Below are 15,460 nucleotides of genomic sequence, written 5' to 3' on the forward strand. Positions count from 1 at the left end.
TTCTCTTCAAATTTAAATGTTCTCATTAGAAAATACCCCCAAATGAAGAGAAGGACTAGGACCTTTCCAGCCAAAATGATTAATGTTCTTGATGTTCATGATATGAACAATATTGAACCAAGAAAGCTCTAGGGCCTAGTGCAGTTGTGAGGGTCGTGTGGTTGGGTAAATAACGGTGTCCTTTGTCTCTCGTTAATCCCTCAGCTGTGAGGATCTTTGTCCCCCTGGAAAGCATGGTCCACAGTGTGAGCAGAGATGCCCCTGCCAAAACGGAGGAGTTTGTCATCATGTCACTGGAGAATGCTCTTGCCCTTCTGGCTGGCTGGTAAGTGGCTCTCCTTTCCTCCCAAAGTCACCTGTTCCAGGATACTCAAGTGAAAATGCATTATGTGAAGGATTTTACCACAAAAGAAAGTTACATTGAAGTTTTAAAGATTCCACTGTTGGAAATCCCTAGCCGTGTCAAAGCCGGAATCCTTCAGTCCACAGAAGGCAGGAGGTGATTGAATCTTGAAGTGCACTAAGGGTCCTCATGGAAAAGATAGTGGCCATCTGTCCTGCCTTTCCCCTTAGGATAAAAAAGGGGGACATATCTCCTCTCACACGTGACAGACAGAGCTGCTAAACACTGGAAGTATTTAAATACATAGTCTTTTTCATAATTAAGTGTCATGGATCACTAATGTCCTTTGAGAACATTATTCTCAGCAGCTTAACTGTTATGTGAAAAAGTTATCCAGTCATATAAATGGAGATACGTGAGGTAAGCCGAGTTAACCGAGTATCAGAGAACTTCTGGGAGCCTTTGGTATGATAATCCAAGAGGAAGCTGTAACTCACCACACGTCCCAAACGTTAACCACGATGCACTTTATTTATGTAGTATCTCACAGGTATAGTCTTATGTGAAATATCCACTGTTAAAGCCGGTTTGCCGACTAGATTTCTCTGAAATCTGGGAGTAATATTGGTCCTTATCTCTCTGACTTGGGATGTACATGTGTTTGCTTAAAGGCAGAAGAGTAAATGACTGATGTTTGTTTCCTTCATTAACAAACAAAAATTAAAAGCGGAATTCACCTCGTGATCACCTTCTACCTCCATGCGCTGTAGTGAGGCTGCTCTTGCTGGGTCTCAGGCGACTTACTAATTGCCAAATCGAGTGGTGACTTCTCATTCTGCTTCACTTCACGAAACCATTTGACACCATTGTCCATCCACCTTTTCTCAATCTCCTTTCCCTCCACTTCTCTGATGACCTTCTTTCCTACATCTCTTACTAAAAATCTCTTTTCCTACTCCTCCTTTCTCTATATATCATTTTATTACAGTATCTCCTAGGTTTCAGTCCTGTCCTTTTCTTTTCTCACTAAAAATCTTCTCTAGGAATCTCATCCAGACCCGTGGCTTTAACAGTCATCTGCTGATGTCCCTGAATCTTGACCTCACCTCACCTGAGCCCAGATGTGCATTTGTCACAAACCTGGATTCCCTACAGGAGGACAGGAAGCCACCATCGGCCTGGGCTCGCCCCTGCTGGAGCCTTAGGAGCCCGAGATGGAATGGAATTGACCTGGTCTTGTCCTTTTATAGGTGTAGAGCAAAGGAGAATTGGCATCTACTTCCCAGTGAGAATCAAGGGAAGTAAGGAAGTCTTGAAGCTGTTGAGACCACTGGGACAAGTGAGACACAAATGCCAGACCCGAGGTGCACGTTAGGAGGGGCAGGCGAGACAAGGTCTGACTCTGGGGGCAGGGCTGGAGGAGCTCCACGAAGCAGTGGAGTCAGAGCAAGGGGGCCTTCTACTGAGTACCTGCCGAGAAGGTGAACAAAGGAGCCGTTGAGAGGCTCCTGAGCTGATCATCCAGGCCCATCAACGTCCATGTTAATAGATTAAATTTGCCATAATCCCATGTCTTTCCTAAGGCTACTCCTCTTCTTCCTTTTTTATCTTAGTTCAAGCCAACACTTCCTTCTTAGTTCCCCAAGGTAGGAATGCTGAATTATCTCTGACTCCTTCCCTTCTTTCATTTCTTGTAGTCAGCCTGTGGTCAGCACTTGTCATTGCTTGGTCCTTGGCCAGGGAAGGATTTTGCTGGGGTAGCAGTGTCCAGAGAACCCCATGATCTTGGATGAGGAGCTGTAGACATTCTACTCCTAGGACTTTTTTGTTGACATTGTCTGTATGTCTGTAGAGTTGTCTCATTTTGAGATGCAGCTTTCTTCTTGATTGGGGTGGTCATTGTGTGGGATAGTGGTAACTACAGGCTTGGACTGTGAGTCCCAGTAGGTGGGCACATGGATCTGGCAGCCCAGTGAAACCTCACTCCACCACTTCCTCTCTACTCTGGGCCTCCTTCCTTGATGGAAGTTCCTCACTGAATGTTTCAGGTCATTTTTCTCTCTGTGTAGCTGAGCTTCTAACATACGCTTCTCTTTACACTTTATTTGTGCTATCATCCTAGGTACTTTTCAAAGATGAATATTTATTCCTATTATACATATACATGCAGATGTATTTCAACTAATAGAAACAACATTCTCCTTAAAGCTGTTTTGTTCACATTAATCCTTATTCATAAACAGCATTTCAACAAAATCTCTGAAGTTCATGTGGGACCATTACAAAATGTGGGTAAGGTAGAGTCAGTCCCTGAGAGAGTGAACATTTCCACCAGAAACCCTGCTTACCACAGATTTACCCTTGGCACATTATTCCTTCAGTCATGTTGATAGTTGTGCTAGAATGGAGGGATTAGAGCTATTTTTACATCTGTCCCCCTCACCACACTGCGAGCTAATTAAGGGCTATGACCTTATCTTTGATTCTCAGAGCTTAGCACTATGCCTGGCACATAGATGATTCTCAGCGAAGCACTGATTTGAATCATCTCTCAAAGGCTTTTTCAGTTCCAAGCGTCTGGAGGAATTTTCCCTGTTTGTAGATAGCTAGAAACCACCAGAGGGGACTTAATTAGCACACCAACTGCCTTTGTGGGGAGCCAGGAGTTAGAGGAAATGTATTTTCTTATGCTATCCAGAATAAACATTTACAAAACCATCTGGCGTTCACTAGCCTCCAATTTCAGAGTGCCCACAGTCTGCCTTTTTTTTAGAGAAAAGGAGGACAAAGCAACAGCTTCCAACGGTCAAATACATTTTTAAAAATCCCTGATACTTGGGGTATGTTGTTTGCCCTGATGATAGCTCCAATAAAGAGATGATAAACTACAAGCCCAAGTTTTGTGGCCAAGTGAAGCAGAAAATAGTAGGGTATTTCACTGACTTATTGGTACAGTATCTTATGCTTCTCCACATAGGATTGAAATAAATATAATGATTGCCTGACAAAATGGACAGCCTCTCGGGTGAGGAGACATGTCCGACATACTCTCTTGATTTTTCTTCCCAGGAAATAAGCTTTCCTATTGATCTTGGCCCAGCAGCAGCTATTGTACCAGCTGAAAATAAAAGTGTTTTTCTTCTGAAATAAAATGTTTATTCTTATAGAATTATTTCTTAGGCAATGGTATTGTTAACTCAAGCACACAAAATTTCAACCATAGGCTATATTATAAGAAATAAAGTCAACGTGATAATGGGTATTTTCTTTAGAACATATGGTAAAGCATTTGGATATCACTTGTACCAACTGTTGCCGTTTATGTAATGGATGTTCGTTCGATAAGTATTGTTGACTTACTGTATATGTAAGATACAAGGGAGAGCACTTCGGAGGATTCATAAATTCCTCAGGTTACCATAATAACTTCATGTAACTTTATCTTAAACGTCAGTGTTTTAATATGGGTTGTTCTTAAGATTACCATTCTGCCATCTTTGAATGTTATGTTGAGATGGAGGCTTACCCAGCTAAGTAAATCCATTTAAAATTTCTAACATTTTTAAGATGATGAGCAGAGTTGATGGTGCTATAATCCCCTTCATCTCATTTTCTTGCAGCCCTGCTCCCGTATCCCTCTTTCCCTCTGTGTTTCCTCCCCCACCTTCAGCCCTTTGGCCCTTCCCTGGCTGGAGGCCCATCTAATTTTCCAAGTCTCTTCGAATGCAGGGCACAGTGTGTGGTCAGCCTTGCCCGGAGGGTCGCTTTGGAAAGAACTGTTCACAAGAATGTCAGTGCCATAACGGAGGGAGGTGTGACACCGCCACCGGCCAATGTCATTGCAGTCCAGGATACACAGGGGACCGGTAAGGGACAGTCTTGTATTTCTCTATGATGGCATGAAAGGAAAGCTTAGAGGGCCTGAGGAACACTTTTGCTACCATGTGTCTGTGACTATTCTATCATATTCCAAAAGCACCTAGAAGGTATCAGTGGGTTGGACAGATTCTTTCTCAATTCAATGCATAGAACCCAAAGCATAGACAGTGATGGTGAATTGAAAATACAGAGAAAGCATTAGGAGATAATAATAAAATATCAGCTATTCAGAGCCCTTGGTGAATGTGGCATGCTAAACATCTGGATGTTGAGGATGGCCACTTCAAGCACCAAAACTTTTTACATTTTAAACTTTTTGAACAGATTTATTTTAAAATAAGATGTGTACTTAGGTATCTTTAAAAAGCATGTTGGGCATGAAGTTACCTTTTTATGATTCAGTATTCTATCAAGAATATCAGTCATCTTACTGTACGGTAGTGGTGGAGTAAGATCCAATGGGAATTACAGGACTCTTGTCTCACATGAAGTCAGAACAGAAGGCTGTGTTCATGCGGTTCCTACATCCACCGTTTGTCATTTTTTGTATTAAATGATGAAGTGTTACCCCAGAGGGCTTTGCTAATGCTACATCTTCCAGCTTGCTCTTTAATCTCTTATATCCTTAAAGACTTAAGATACACAAGCCTATTGGGTGAATGGGTAAAATTAGAGAAAAGAGATTTGAAAAGCAGAAAGTCCCATTGTTAAAAACAAAGATTTTGCAATCTATGCCCTTCAAAACATCCTCATGTGTAATGTTCAAATAATTGTACTTTCCTCTAAGTAAGTACCCTAAAGCATTTACAACAGTGCTGAAAGTTATAAATATTAGCTGTTATTATAGTGGAATAATTTCTATGATTATTTCTAATAATCACCAAGAATTCCTTCAGCCTTCTTCCCTTTTTTTCTTTCTAAGGTTTTGGTCTAATTTTATGCTGTTTAATGAGACTCTATAGGGTGTCTTCCCCCAGCCTCCCACTTAGATTATGCACTTTCTTGTTATATTTATTTCTAATTATTTTGTAGTTTTTGAAGAAATCCCATTTACGTTTCTAATTGGGTATTCGCAATAAAGAAAAAAACTTTCCTGTGAATATGTGCTTTTTTTATTTAATCACCCTACCAAACCTTTTAGCTAATTCTGTTTTTTTTTTTAGTAAAAACTAAAATTATTTCATCATCTACAAGTAAAGATACAATAGTCTCTTCAATATTTATAATGATTATTTCACTTTCTTGACTTATTGCATTAATTTAACTCTCTAAATCAGTGTCGACAAATAGAACTGCTGTCTTGTTCCTCATTTTTTTGGAAATGACTTCTGTGCAGTTTCATGTTTGTTAGATTGTCTTTTTCATGCTTCAGTAGTTTGCTTCATCCCTACGTTTATTAGGAACTTTGGTTAGTATCTGTTAATTTCATCAATGGCAATCTTGTCTTTTGTTAATATAATTATGTATGTTTCCTTTATTTTTTTGATGTTATGAATGATTAACACCTTTAGTACATGCTTTTTATAACATGTAAGTAGGTAACCTGGGAAGGTCTGGGGACCCACTTCCTGGTTTATGGTTGTGTTTTGGAGAGATGAGATGGTTAGATAAGCTCTGGATTCATGTGGCGGAAGGGCCTTATAGAGGATGAGTCAAGGGAGGCACAAGACCAAGAAGAACCCTAAGTAATGGTTTTGTGTAATATCTTAGGGCGCCAAGAATTTAAATATGATTGTTTTCTTGCCTTTTCATATTTAAATCTGACACTCAAGGCAACAAAAACCACAAACACATACGGCCAGCTTATGCTCATTCTGTTCCCAATAGAGGGAAAGGGAGTAACGGCGAATTTTCAGGTGAATTTTAGATTTGAGGAAAGGAAGGCAAAGAGCCAGAGAAAGAGAAGGAAAGCAAAGAGGGAACTTGTGTCTTGATTGTTGTTCTTATAACTTGTTTTACTAGTTAGCTGATGAAATGATTATTCCTGTTTTTGGTTATGCTGTGCCCATTGGGTTCTGGAATGAACAGACACACACACACATATGCACAATGCCAAGAAACACATTTGTCACTATGAAAGGGGAAAATGAGTGGTTATGGGGCACTTTGTGGCAGGAGGTGTGGAGAAAGCAGCTTCAGCCTGAGGTCTTGCCATTTCCCCTGTTTTGAGAAGTCAGCGTAACTTGATCACTGAGGTTCGACTCTGGAGCTGCTGCCTGGTGGAGCAGGTACCACCACAGGCTGCTGCCCACAAAGCATTCCCAGGATGTGGGCATGGCCTTCCCAGCCAGGGAGAAAACAACAAACAAAACGGGCACCTCGGAGGCAGGCAGGGCAGCCCGTGGGATGCCCAAATGATAGGCTTCGGGGTTTGAGAGGACACTGTGGTAAGGAAATGTAATGTTGACACAGCCAAGCAGCAGTGAAGAGAGACTGGTTTGCAAATAAAAATTTCTTCCGGAGGGTTAAAAGAGTGTTTAATGCTAGGGGTTTATCATCACATCACTTGGGCCTCTGATGGTCCATGCACACAACGTGCTCTGTAAATGTCGGCCGTCTGGATCCGTGGATCAATTACGGACTCTCTGAAACTGAAGCTCTACACTGCTGTGCCATGTGTGTGTTCTATATTAACCTGAAAGTGAAGAGGAATGTGGGTCAAAGGAGGTGAAGTCGGAAATTAGAGACAGGATGGGGATGCAGCATTGGTCTCCAGTGGAGGAACTCTTTCCTGACTGTAGGACTGTGGAAAAGTTGGCTCTCTCCCAGCACTTTTTATATTTCCCCTGGAGCAGCAGTTCCAGATGCTTGAAAGGCAGGCAGCTGATGCATCGATCCCAGGTTTAATGAAGAATGTGATTCTTTCACACTAAATCATGGTTTGGCCTGGTCATTCCAGTCACTCTAGGGAGGGACATGCTCAAAGGGATGAGGGAGAAAGAGGACCTGCCACCCTTTATATGCTAATTCACTTCCTTTTCCATAGGTTCACAATGAGATGCAATAAAATAATCGAAATGGTATTAAAGCAAGTCTGTGACCCTCATTGGTTTGGGACTTGGTGTCATGTTGTATTAGTTTATTCGTACTCAGTGCTTCTCCATTTTTCCAAATTCCAGAGCATTATTCAAAATCTAAACAAGCAAAACAAAACAAAACAAGAAACCCTCCAGATTCCCATATTAGTACTGTGGCCAATATTTATTGCTCTATCTTTCTTAGCCTCTCTGTCATCTCTCCTGCAAAAGTATACTTCCTCTTTTACCGATTCCTAAGATGGCTTTTCTTGTTCCACTTGGGACCACAAAAACTACATTAAGTACCAAAGATTCATTGATACTTCTTTCAGGGAAAGGGGCCACAAAAAGGAGATAAGATTGCTTGACAAAGGCTTAACTCAGCCAGTCAGAAAGGTATATAGCTACCTTGTGACTGGATTTATTTTGAAGATGGAAAATGTGTACTTCTAGCAAGATATCCTACCCTTTTGGTTTGAAGGATAGACATAGACATAACTATTATTAACAGGATTCTCTTTCATGTGCAACATTGACAAAAAAAGAAGTGAGAGTATGAACCAAGCTTTATAGAATGGCTGCTTTAGTAAGTAAAATTCAAATGGCTTTTTGCCATGTATAATAAGAATTAGTAGTATGTTTAATTATAGGTTAGAAAGGTAAGTAGGGGTCAGGACCAGCTATTATGGGTTTTGTTTTCCCAGCGAAAAGGAAGTCTCTGCCAAGACAGGATAAAATACACACACTGCCTGCCTGCCATTCGGTAGCAGACACTCCCGGGTTTCCTGTGTACCCAGTTCAGCCACTTTTAAACCCCCATTTTACTAAGTTAAAATCATGAAATCCAAAGCTTAACATTTGGGTTTGTTTCCAGATCCATGTGAGAGAAAGTAATATTATTTTACTTTATCTTTCTCTTTTTGATATTGACTTGCAAGAAAATCTGGACAGACAGGTTGCAAAGTCATCTTGCCAGCCTTTGAAAGAGCACAATGAGGCCACATTACTGTACCTCAGCATTTCTTTCTTTAAAGTGTACATCTTTAAGGAATAAACTAAATGACTTGGCTTATGAAGGCCTCTTACAAGTTAAAAATAGAGTACCTTTTAAACATACCCTGGTCTAAAAATACATATAACTCATGTGTAACTTTAAAGCACACATCTGATTTTATGCTAAACATTAGCTGAATTATTCCTGAACTTTTCTAATGATTTGTTGAGCAGTTGATCTGAAGACTTTGCCTATTGACAAGCAGACCTAAGGATGTCTTAGGGTCTGTGAAACCAAATTGGCAAGAGGCCCTTTTCCTTGTCCCTATGACATTTAAGTATATGCTAGAGTTAACCAGAAAAATATCAAAGGGTTCTCAAGATTTATTCTCCACAAATAGAATCCCATCCATCCCTAGTATTGTTAGAAATCACATGCTATCATCAAAAATATGCAGATCTTTGTGGAAAATGTTTGCCCTTTCCAGCTGTTGCTTACTTAAAAGTATGCTTAAACTCAGTATCTGGCACTTGTTGCTTGCATTGTACCAATGTGGAAAAATGCAATGCTGACCTACATTTTTGTCTGTGGGTCTGGCATGAAATGAGAGCCACATGGGAAGTGGCTGCTGAGACTGACAAAGTGTACCTACTGATGGGGAGCATGCAGCGAGGTGAGACTCCATCTCCCTCTCCTTTGGCAGAAAGCGTTCCTGCTGCAGGAAGCACCACCAAGTCACCTTGCCTGGTAAAAAAGAGACTGGCCCACCTGACAACTAGTCATGTAGTCAGTTCCTGGAGCAATGATAATTTTCTCTTCTCCATCACTATTCCTTCCAGCAACTCAGCTTCTCACCTGATCCAACTTATCCAGAGCATTTCCTTCCTCTGGGACTAGGCTCCAATGTCATTTTTAAAAAGACAATAAAGTGAATTTTTGAGATCTGGTGTTTTTACCTTGCCATTTGGCAGCCTTTCTTCCCAAGAGAGAACAATACTCCACTTAACAAAAATTTTGTGTTTGCGATCTTCAAGTCTCCCTACAGCCTACTGGCAGGAATTTTCCAGATTGGACTTGAAGACACCTAACTTCAACACCTGACTTCCACCAAATCTAGAGGACTTTGTTTATTAGTTACATAACTTTCAAGATGAGGAACAATGATTGCCATTCATCTTTGAAAAGAGCAGGCACATGGCTGAGATGAAAAATTAATGTCAACAGGAAAGATAAGAGAATTAACATTGTTTCAAATTTGCTACAAATTTTTTCTTTGAAAAGGGAAATCATGTATTTTAACTTCCTATTTTTGGGCTGGGACTAGTTTGAGCAATTTCTCTTCTCCCTTTCCTGGTATCTACTAAAGTGCTATACATGCCTTTGGCAAACACTGTGTGTAAAACATGCTTTGTGTCCCGAGCTCATAGTTTTGTTTTGTTTTTGTTATTTCTTTGAACAGGTCATACAGCTTTTACTACTATCTGTAGCCAGAGTAACTCATCTTAATGCTTTTCATACCTGTAATGGGATAATCACTAAATAAATATCAAATCCAAACAGCAGGTTCAGTTTAAATATAACAGAACTTACTTGAATTGACTATTTATTTTGACATGGCACTAGATAATCTATCTTTCTTTCCTGCCCCTGCTTGATAGGTGCCAGGATGAGTGTCCTGTCGGCACATATGGAGTCCGCTGTGCTGAGACCTGCCAGTGCATCAATGGAGGGAAATGTTACCATGTGAGCGGCTCATGCCTCTGTGAGGCAGGCTTTGCTGGCGAGCGCTGTGAGGCACGCCTGTGTCCGGAAGGGCTCTATGGCATCAAGTGTGACAAAAAGTGCCCCTGCTACCGGGACAACACTCGTAGGTGAGGGTCGGCTGCCTCTGGAAAGATATGTCCTATATAAGTTTTCAGCATAATGTCCAATATTTGGAAGGAGGGATTGGCAGAGGAATTCTCACACTGAGACCCTTCTTCCCTATGGGTCATCCGTCCTGGGCAGGAACCACTACGTACCTGGAACCTTTCTTTGCTTAGTGGGTGGTGGTCCAAGGGTTAAAACTGTTAGGTTGTCACAGGTGGGTATTAAATTCTGTTCTCTATTGATGGCCACTGGCAAAAATGCAATTTGTTGAGGTTAGTAGAACATTTCCCTAAGAGAAAGATTCTGTGACATTCCCTTAGAAGCAAAGATGCATTGAGAGGCATGGGTTAAGCCCAGTTTGCTATGTAAAAATATCACAGAATGATTCTCACTGCAACATCTTTCACTGGGACAGCATATCTGTGTGGAGAGGAAGTGTACCCATGGAGGTTTTCTGAAGGTGGCTGTTGCATGTGCAGTATGTTTTCAGAATTGATTACTCTGACACAGAACTCACAAGGGGCTTTTAGCTCAAAAATCTCTCAAATAATTTAAGAATAGGAAATCACGATCCCACCCACCTAACTGTACCTTGTCTGCCCCCGAAAATATCTTTGTACCCACTTTCTTCCTCTCCCTACCCCAAGGACCAGATACATATCACTTAGAATTCTGGGCCTCATTTGCAGACTGCTGGAAAAGTTGAGTTTGACAAAAAGGTAGTGCATTACATAGCAGTTCCGATGCTATGAGAATTACTTTTATTTGCATTCAGCACAGCTGTTACTTCATTTATGCTTCTGAAAGATAACTCATTGCCACATCAAACCTCAAAGACAAAAATGTTAAAAGTAAGCAGAAGTCTGTGGTTGGTCTCTTCTTTTAAAAAAATTGGACTGTAGTTGATATACAATATTATATTGGTTTCAAGTATACAACACAGTGATACAACAGTTAAACACATTATTAAATCCTCACCCTCGCTAGGGCAGTTATCTGTTAACATAGGAAGATGTTACAGAACCACTGACTATATTCTCCATGCTGCACTTCCATCCCCATGACAAACATATTATGGCTGAGATTTTTGTGCCTCTTAATCCCCCTCATTTTCTCCACCCATCCATCCACCCCAACTCTCCCACATGGTAACCACCAGTCACTTCTCAGTGCCTCTAAGCCTACTGCTGTTTTGTTCATTTTGTTTTGTTTTGTTTTTAGATTCCACAAGTAAGTGAAATCGTATGGTATTTGTCTTTCTCTGCCTGGCTTATTTTACTTAGCATAGTTGGTCTCTTCTTTAAACCATTGTCAGAACAAAAACAAAGACTTTGCACCTTGTGTGTGTGTGTGTGTGTGTGTGGTGTGTGCATGTATGTGTGCATGCCCGTGTGCATGCACTGGAATACATTTTAGTGAAATATATCAAAGAAGTGCATTCTCGATGCGTTTCAAGCAACTTTACAAGCTACTTTAGTCAACTTTGGTTTTTTCCCCTGGAAAATATTGCCTCTCTTTATGTGACAGGCTAAATAAACATTTTGGGAATAAAAATGAATAATCCAATAATCCCTGCAGGATTTTATTTTTCAACTCTAATTTTAAAACTGTCAGAATTAGGGACAAGTTATGAGTTTGGTTACCTTTCCTGTACTTCAGCCTTGTCCCAGCAAAAGTAACCCTCGTGTAGTGATAGCTAGGAACTTTTTAATACCAATGTGCTATTTCATTACATATGTCACAGCCAAAATAAAATAGATTAATAAATCTGTACAAAGGAGCTCTGGAGGAGAATTAGAGAAGCAGAGAAAATATTGGTTTAGTTGGAACTGGATACCATGTGAGCAGTGACTAGGTGCAAGTTGACAGTTATCTGAAATTAGTACCATGGTAATTTTGACATAGGTCACAAGTACTTAAGCATGTGAAGAAGTAGGTGAAATCATTTGAAAATTACGTAGATCAAAAGAACACTAAAATCTCTCTTATAATGTACAATGAATAATCAGATTAAAAACCAATTAGCCTATGAAGTGCTTCCCTAAATAATGAAAGCTATTTCTAAAAATTAACTTCTATAAATTTCTATTAAAACCAACTGAATGTTGATTATATGAATTCTGTCTTGTTGAATTCACAGTCAGAGCCCATCCATCTGGTTCTTGTATCGTGAACTTCATGTAAAATTCCTGGAAACATAAGGCTCCTATGGACCAAAAAGCATAGAATCTTTGTGTTAGTTGAAAATCTAGCTTGTTCAGTTTGCCATTTAATCAACCAAGTAGACCTTGCTACTGTGTAATTTATAACATGTATTTATCATAAAACCTTTCCATATAATTCAATAAATAATACAATGCAAACTATTTGTTTACATTGTCTTTAGGTAAATTTTGAGTTCTATGGATGTAGCTATTGACATATATTGCAGCCATATATCTGGGTAGTGGTTTTTATCAGTTAGCTTTTGCTGTATTAAAAAAGAAACTATGCCAAACAGTGGTATAAAACAAGTTACTTATTAACTGATGATTTTTGTTTGTCTTAGCTGGGCTGTGTGGTGGATCTTCTGCTGGTCCCCCTGTGTTCAGGTGGCAGGTCAACTAGAGGCCTATTGGTTCTGGAATTCCTCACTCACAGGTCTAGCATTTGACCAGATGATAGGGTGACTGAGCCATTTGTCTCCAGCATCTATCAGGGAAGGCTGGGCTTCTTTACATGGTGACTGGCCTCCAAAAGCAACAAGAGATAAGGCGAGCCCCAACATAGAAACATTTTTCAAGTTTTTGGTTAGGTCACATTTGCTAATGTCCCTTTAGACAAAGCAGGTCACACAACCTGATTCAGTACCCTTGGCCAGATTCAGTACCCTTGATGGGAGGAGTTGCAAAGAATTTGTTGCCATTTTATTAGCAATCTATTAGCATTGAAATGAATTTAAATGTATTTATAATTGATATTATTATTTTAAATTACAGCAGTATTATAGAGCCTAAAGACATTCACTGTGACCTGAACTTTCCAGCTGAAAATTAACTTTTGTGGTGGAAATGATTTGAACAGGAGAATAAAATTTGAGACTTAGTGAGATTCCACAAGGGATATGTATATTAGCTCTTGTTAATAAGGACACTTAATAGCTGTGGACAATCAGGATATGCTTATTTGCAAGTGCCACCTAATTGTCATTACACTTGAGCATTAATAACATGTAAGGAAATGAATAAAAGGAAGTTCAATAACTCTTCCCAATTTTACTGATATTGTATTGGACTCTTGTAATTAACTCTTAAATTGAAAATTTTACTAGAATATTTATATATATGTGTATGAAATGATAGCTTTTCCTGTAGATGCATAATCCTATTTTCATGTACACACAAAGCAATCTGTTCTTTAGGAAGAAAACAGGTAGGAGTATATTACTCTTCAACCTCCAATCTGCTGCTCTAACATCAACACGTAAATCTCATTACCAATTAAGCTGCCTGCATGAGAACCCATCAAATGCCCCCAAAGTGCTCTGGCTTCCTACGTCTAATTACAAATTGCAGAATACTAATTTTGATGTCAATCAATCTGAGAACCAGTGTGCTGCGCTAACACTCACTGGTGGGTGTTGAGTATCCATTTCTCCATCTCCCTCCAGCTTGGTTCAACTGCCTGTTCCCAAATTATCTTTTCTTTGTTTAACATTTATGTCTGCACTGTAAATATTACTTTCTACTTTTTAATGTAAAGTAATAGTTTCTACTAAAATAGATCCTTTTTTAATAGCATGTTAAGATGAGGTAAACTACTTTGTCCAATCTATCACTGGAAATACTTATCTTATTTTTCTCAAATGTAGGGCCTTACTGATGTAAGTTTAAATTTGTCCCTGCTATTTGCCCAATACAGGCTTTTATTGGTCCTGCTAACCCATTTTTCTGTGCAAAAGCCTAAATATAAGCAATTCTTTTTCATATCTAGCTGTCTAAGAAGGCTGCTATCAAACTTCCTTTTTACTTGGTATAAAAACAAATAAATAAATCTGGTTCCAACTTTTATCCTGCCACTACCCATGGGAGACTTTTCTGTTCCCTCATTTATAAAATGGGATCATACCTAACACTTTGAATGGGTGTGAGGAGTGAATGAAATCATGCATGTGGGTTGCTGGGCATGGGGTTAGCACATTCAGTGCTCAGTACATGCTAGTTGCTAGTCTCAGCATTCACTTATAATATCATCATAAGCAAGTATTCCCTGCAATTAATGGTGATTCCTTTGAAGCCATGACTTTGACATTTGAAAAAGTAGTTATAGGGGAACTCTTGCCTTTGTATAGAGATTATACAGGTTATAATTTAGCATTGCTTTGACTCAGATATATCAGGAGAAAGCAGGTTCACATGGGAAAGCAAGATCCGTGGAGTCAGACCCCACACACATCAACTGTGGCATTTTCACTTACTCACCCAGTCAGTATTTATTGTGGGGCTACTATTTCAGGGACAGGTAAGAAAACACAATTCTTGCCCTCATGGAACTCAAAGTCTAGAAGGGAAGGAAGATGTGGATAAGATAGAAAAAGCCAGGCAGAGTGGGGAAACAGCATTCCCATCATACGGAATAGCCCAGGTGGAGCCCTGAAGCTGAAAAAAGCTTAGTGCTTTTACAAACAGAAAGAAATCCATTGCAGTTGCGCCTATAGTAGTAAAGAGAGAATAACAATGAAAGAAGAGGTTAGAAAGCAGGCAGTGGCCAATGAGAATGGGTGAGCTATATTTAGGGTGATCCTACGCCTGGTGTCACCGGCTGTTTGATTTAGGCCATTAGTCCTGATGTAATTATTAGTAACTCCTTCACTCTTAAAAAAAGTCCTGGTTTAGACAATAAGTTATATAGTCACTGTAGCTATATTAAACAGTGCACATTGTTGTGGGGAGCCTTGCAGGAGTTTTCAGGAAAATCTATTTGGATCTGCTCAAATCTACTTTTCTGCTATTTATCTACTTTATAAGTGATACTATTTTTAAAATTATAACAGTATTATAGTGCCTAAAGGCATTCACTGTGGACGAACCTGGACTTTTCAACTGGAAACTAACTTTTGTGGTGGAAATGATTTGAAAAAGAAAATATAATTCGAGATTTAGTAAGGTTCCCCATGGAATATGTCTACTAGCTCTTGTTAATAAAACACTTAATAGCTGTGGGCAGTTGGGATGTGCCTATTTGCAAATGGCACCTGTAACAGCCTGCTAGGAGTTCCACTTTTCAGGTGATGAGGCAGGAGTGAATGCAGGGAGAAAAGTCAGAAGGCTACTCAGGAGTCGAGAGGACAGGTGATATTGGCTTGGAGCAGGATGGTGA

General features: G+C 39.7%; 1 protein-coding gene across 1 annotated transcript in view; it reads left to right on the forward strand.

The window, feature by feature from the left end:
* The window catches only part of MEGF10 (multiple EGF like domains 10), a 169,660-nt gene that overhangs the window by 105,580 nt on the left and 48,620 nt on the right, over positions 1-15,460 (forward strand). Inside the window, exons 7-9 of the mRNA XM_036903212.2 lie at positions 205-325; positions 4,073-4,209; positions 9,892-10,104. Coding sequence (XP_036759107.2) covers positions 205-325; positions 4,073-4,209; positions 9,892-10,104 — 471 coding nt within the window. The remainder of the gene's footprint in view (positions 1-204; positions 326-4,072; positions 4,210-9,891; positions 10,105-15,460) is intronic.

Source organism: Manis pentadactyla, chromosome 13, assembly GCF_030020395.1.
Source record: "Manis pentadactyla isolate mManPen7 chromosome 13, mManPen7.hap1, whole genome shotgun sequence".
Taxonomy (NCBI): Eukaryota; Metazoa; Chordata; class Mammalia; order Pholidota; family Manidae; genus Manis; species Manis pentadactyla.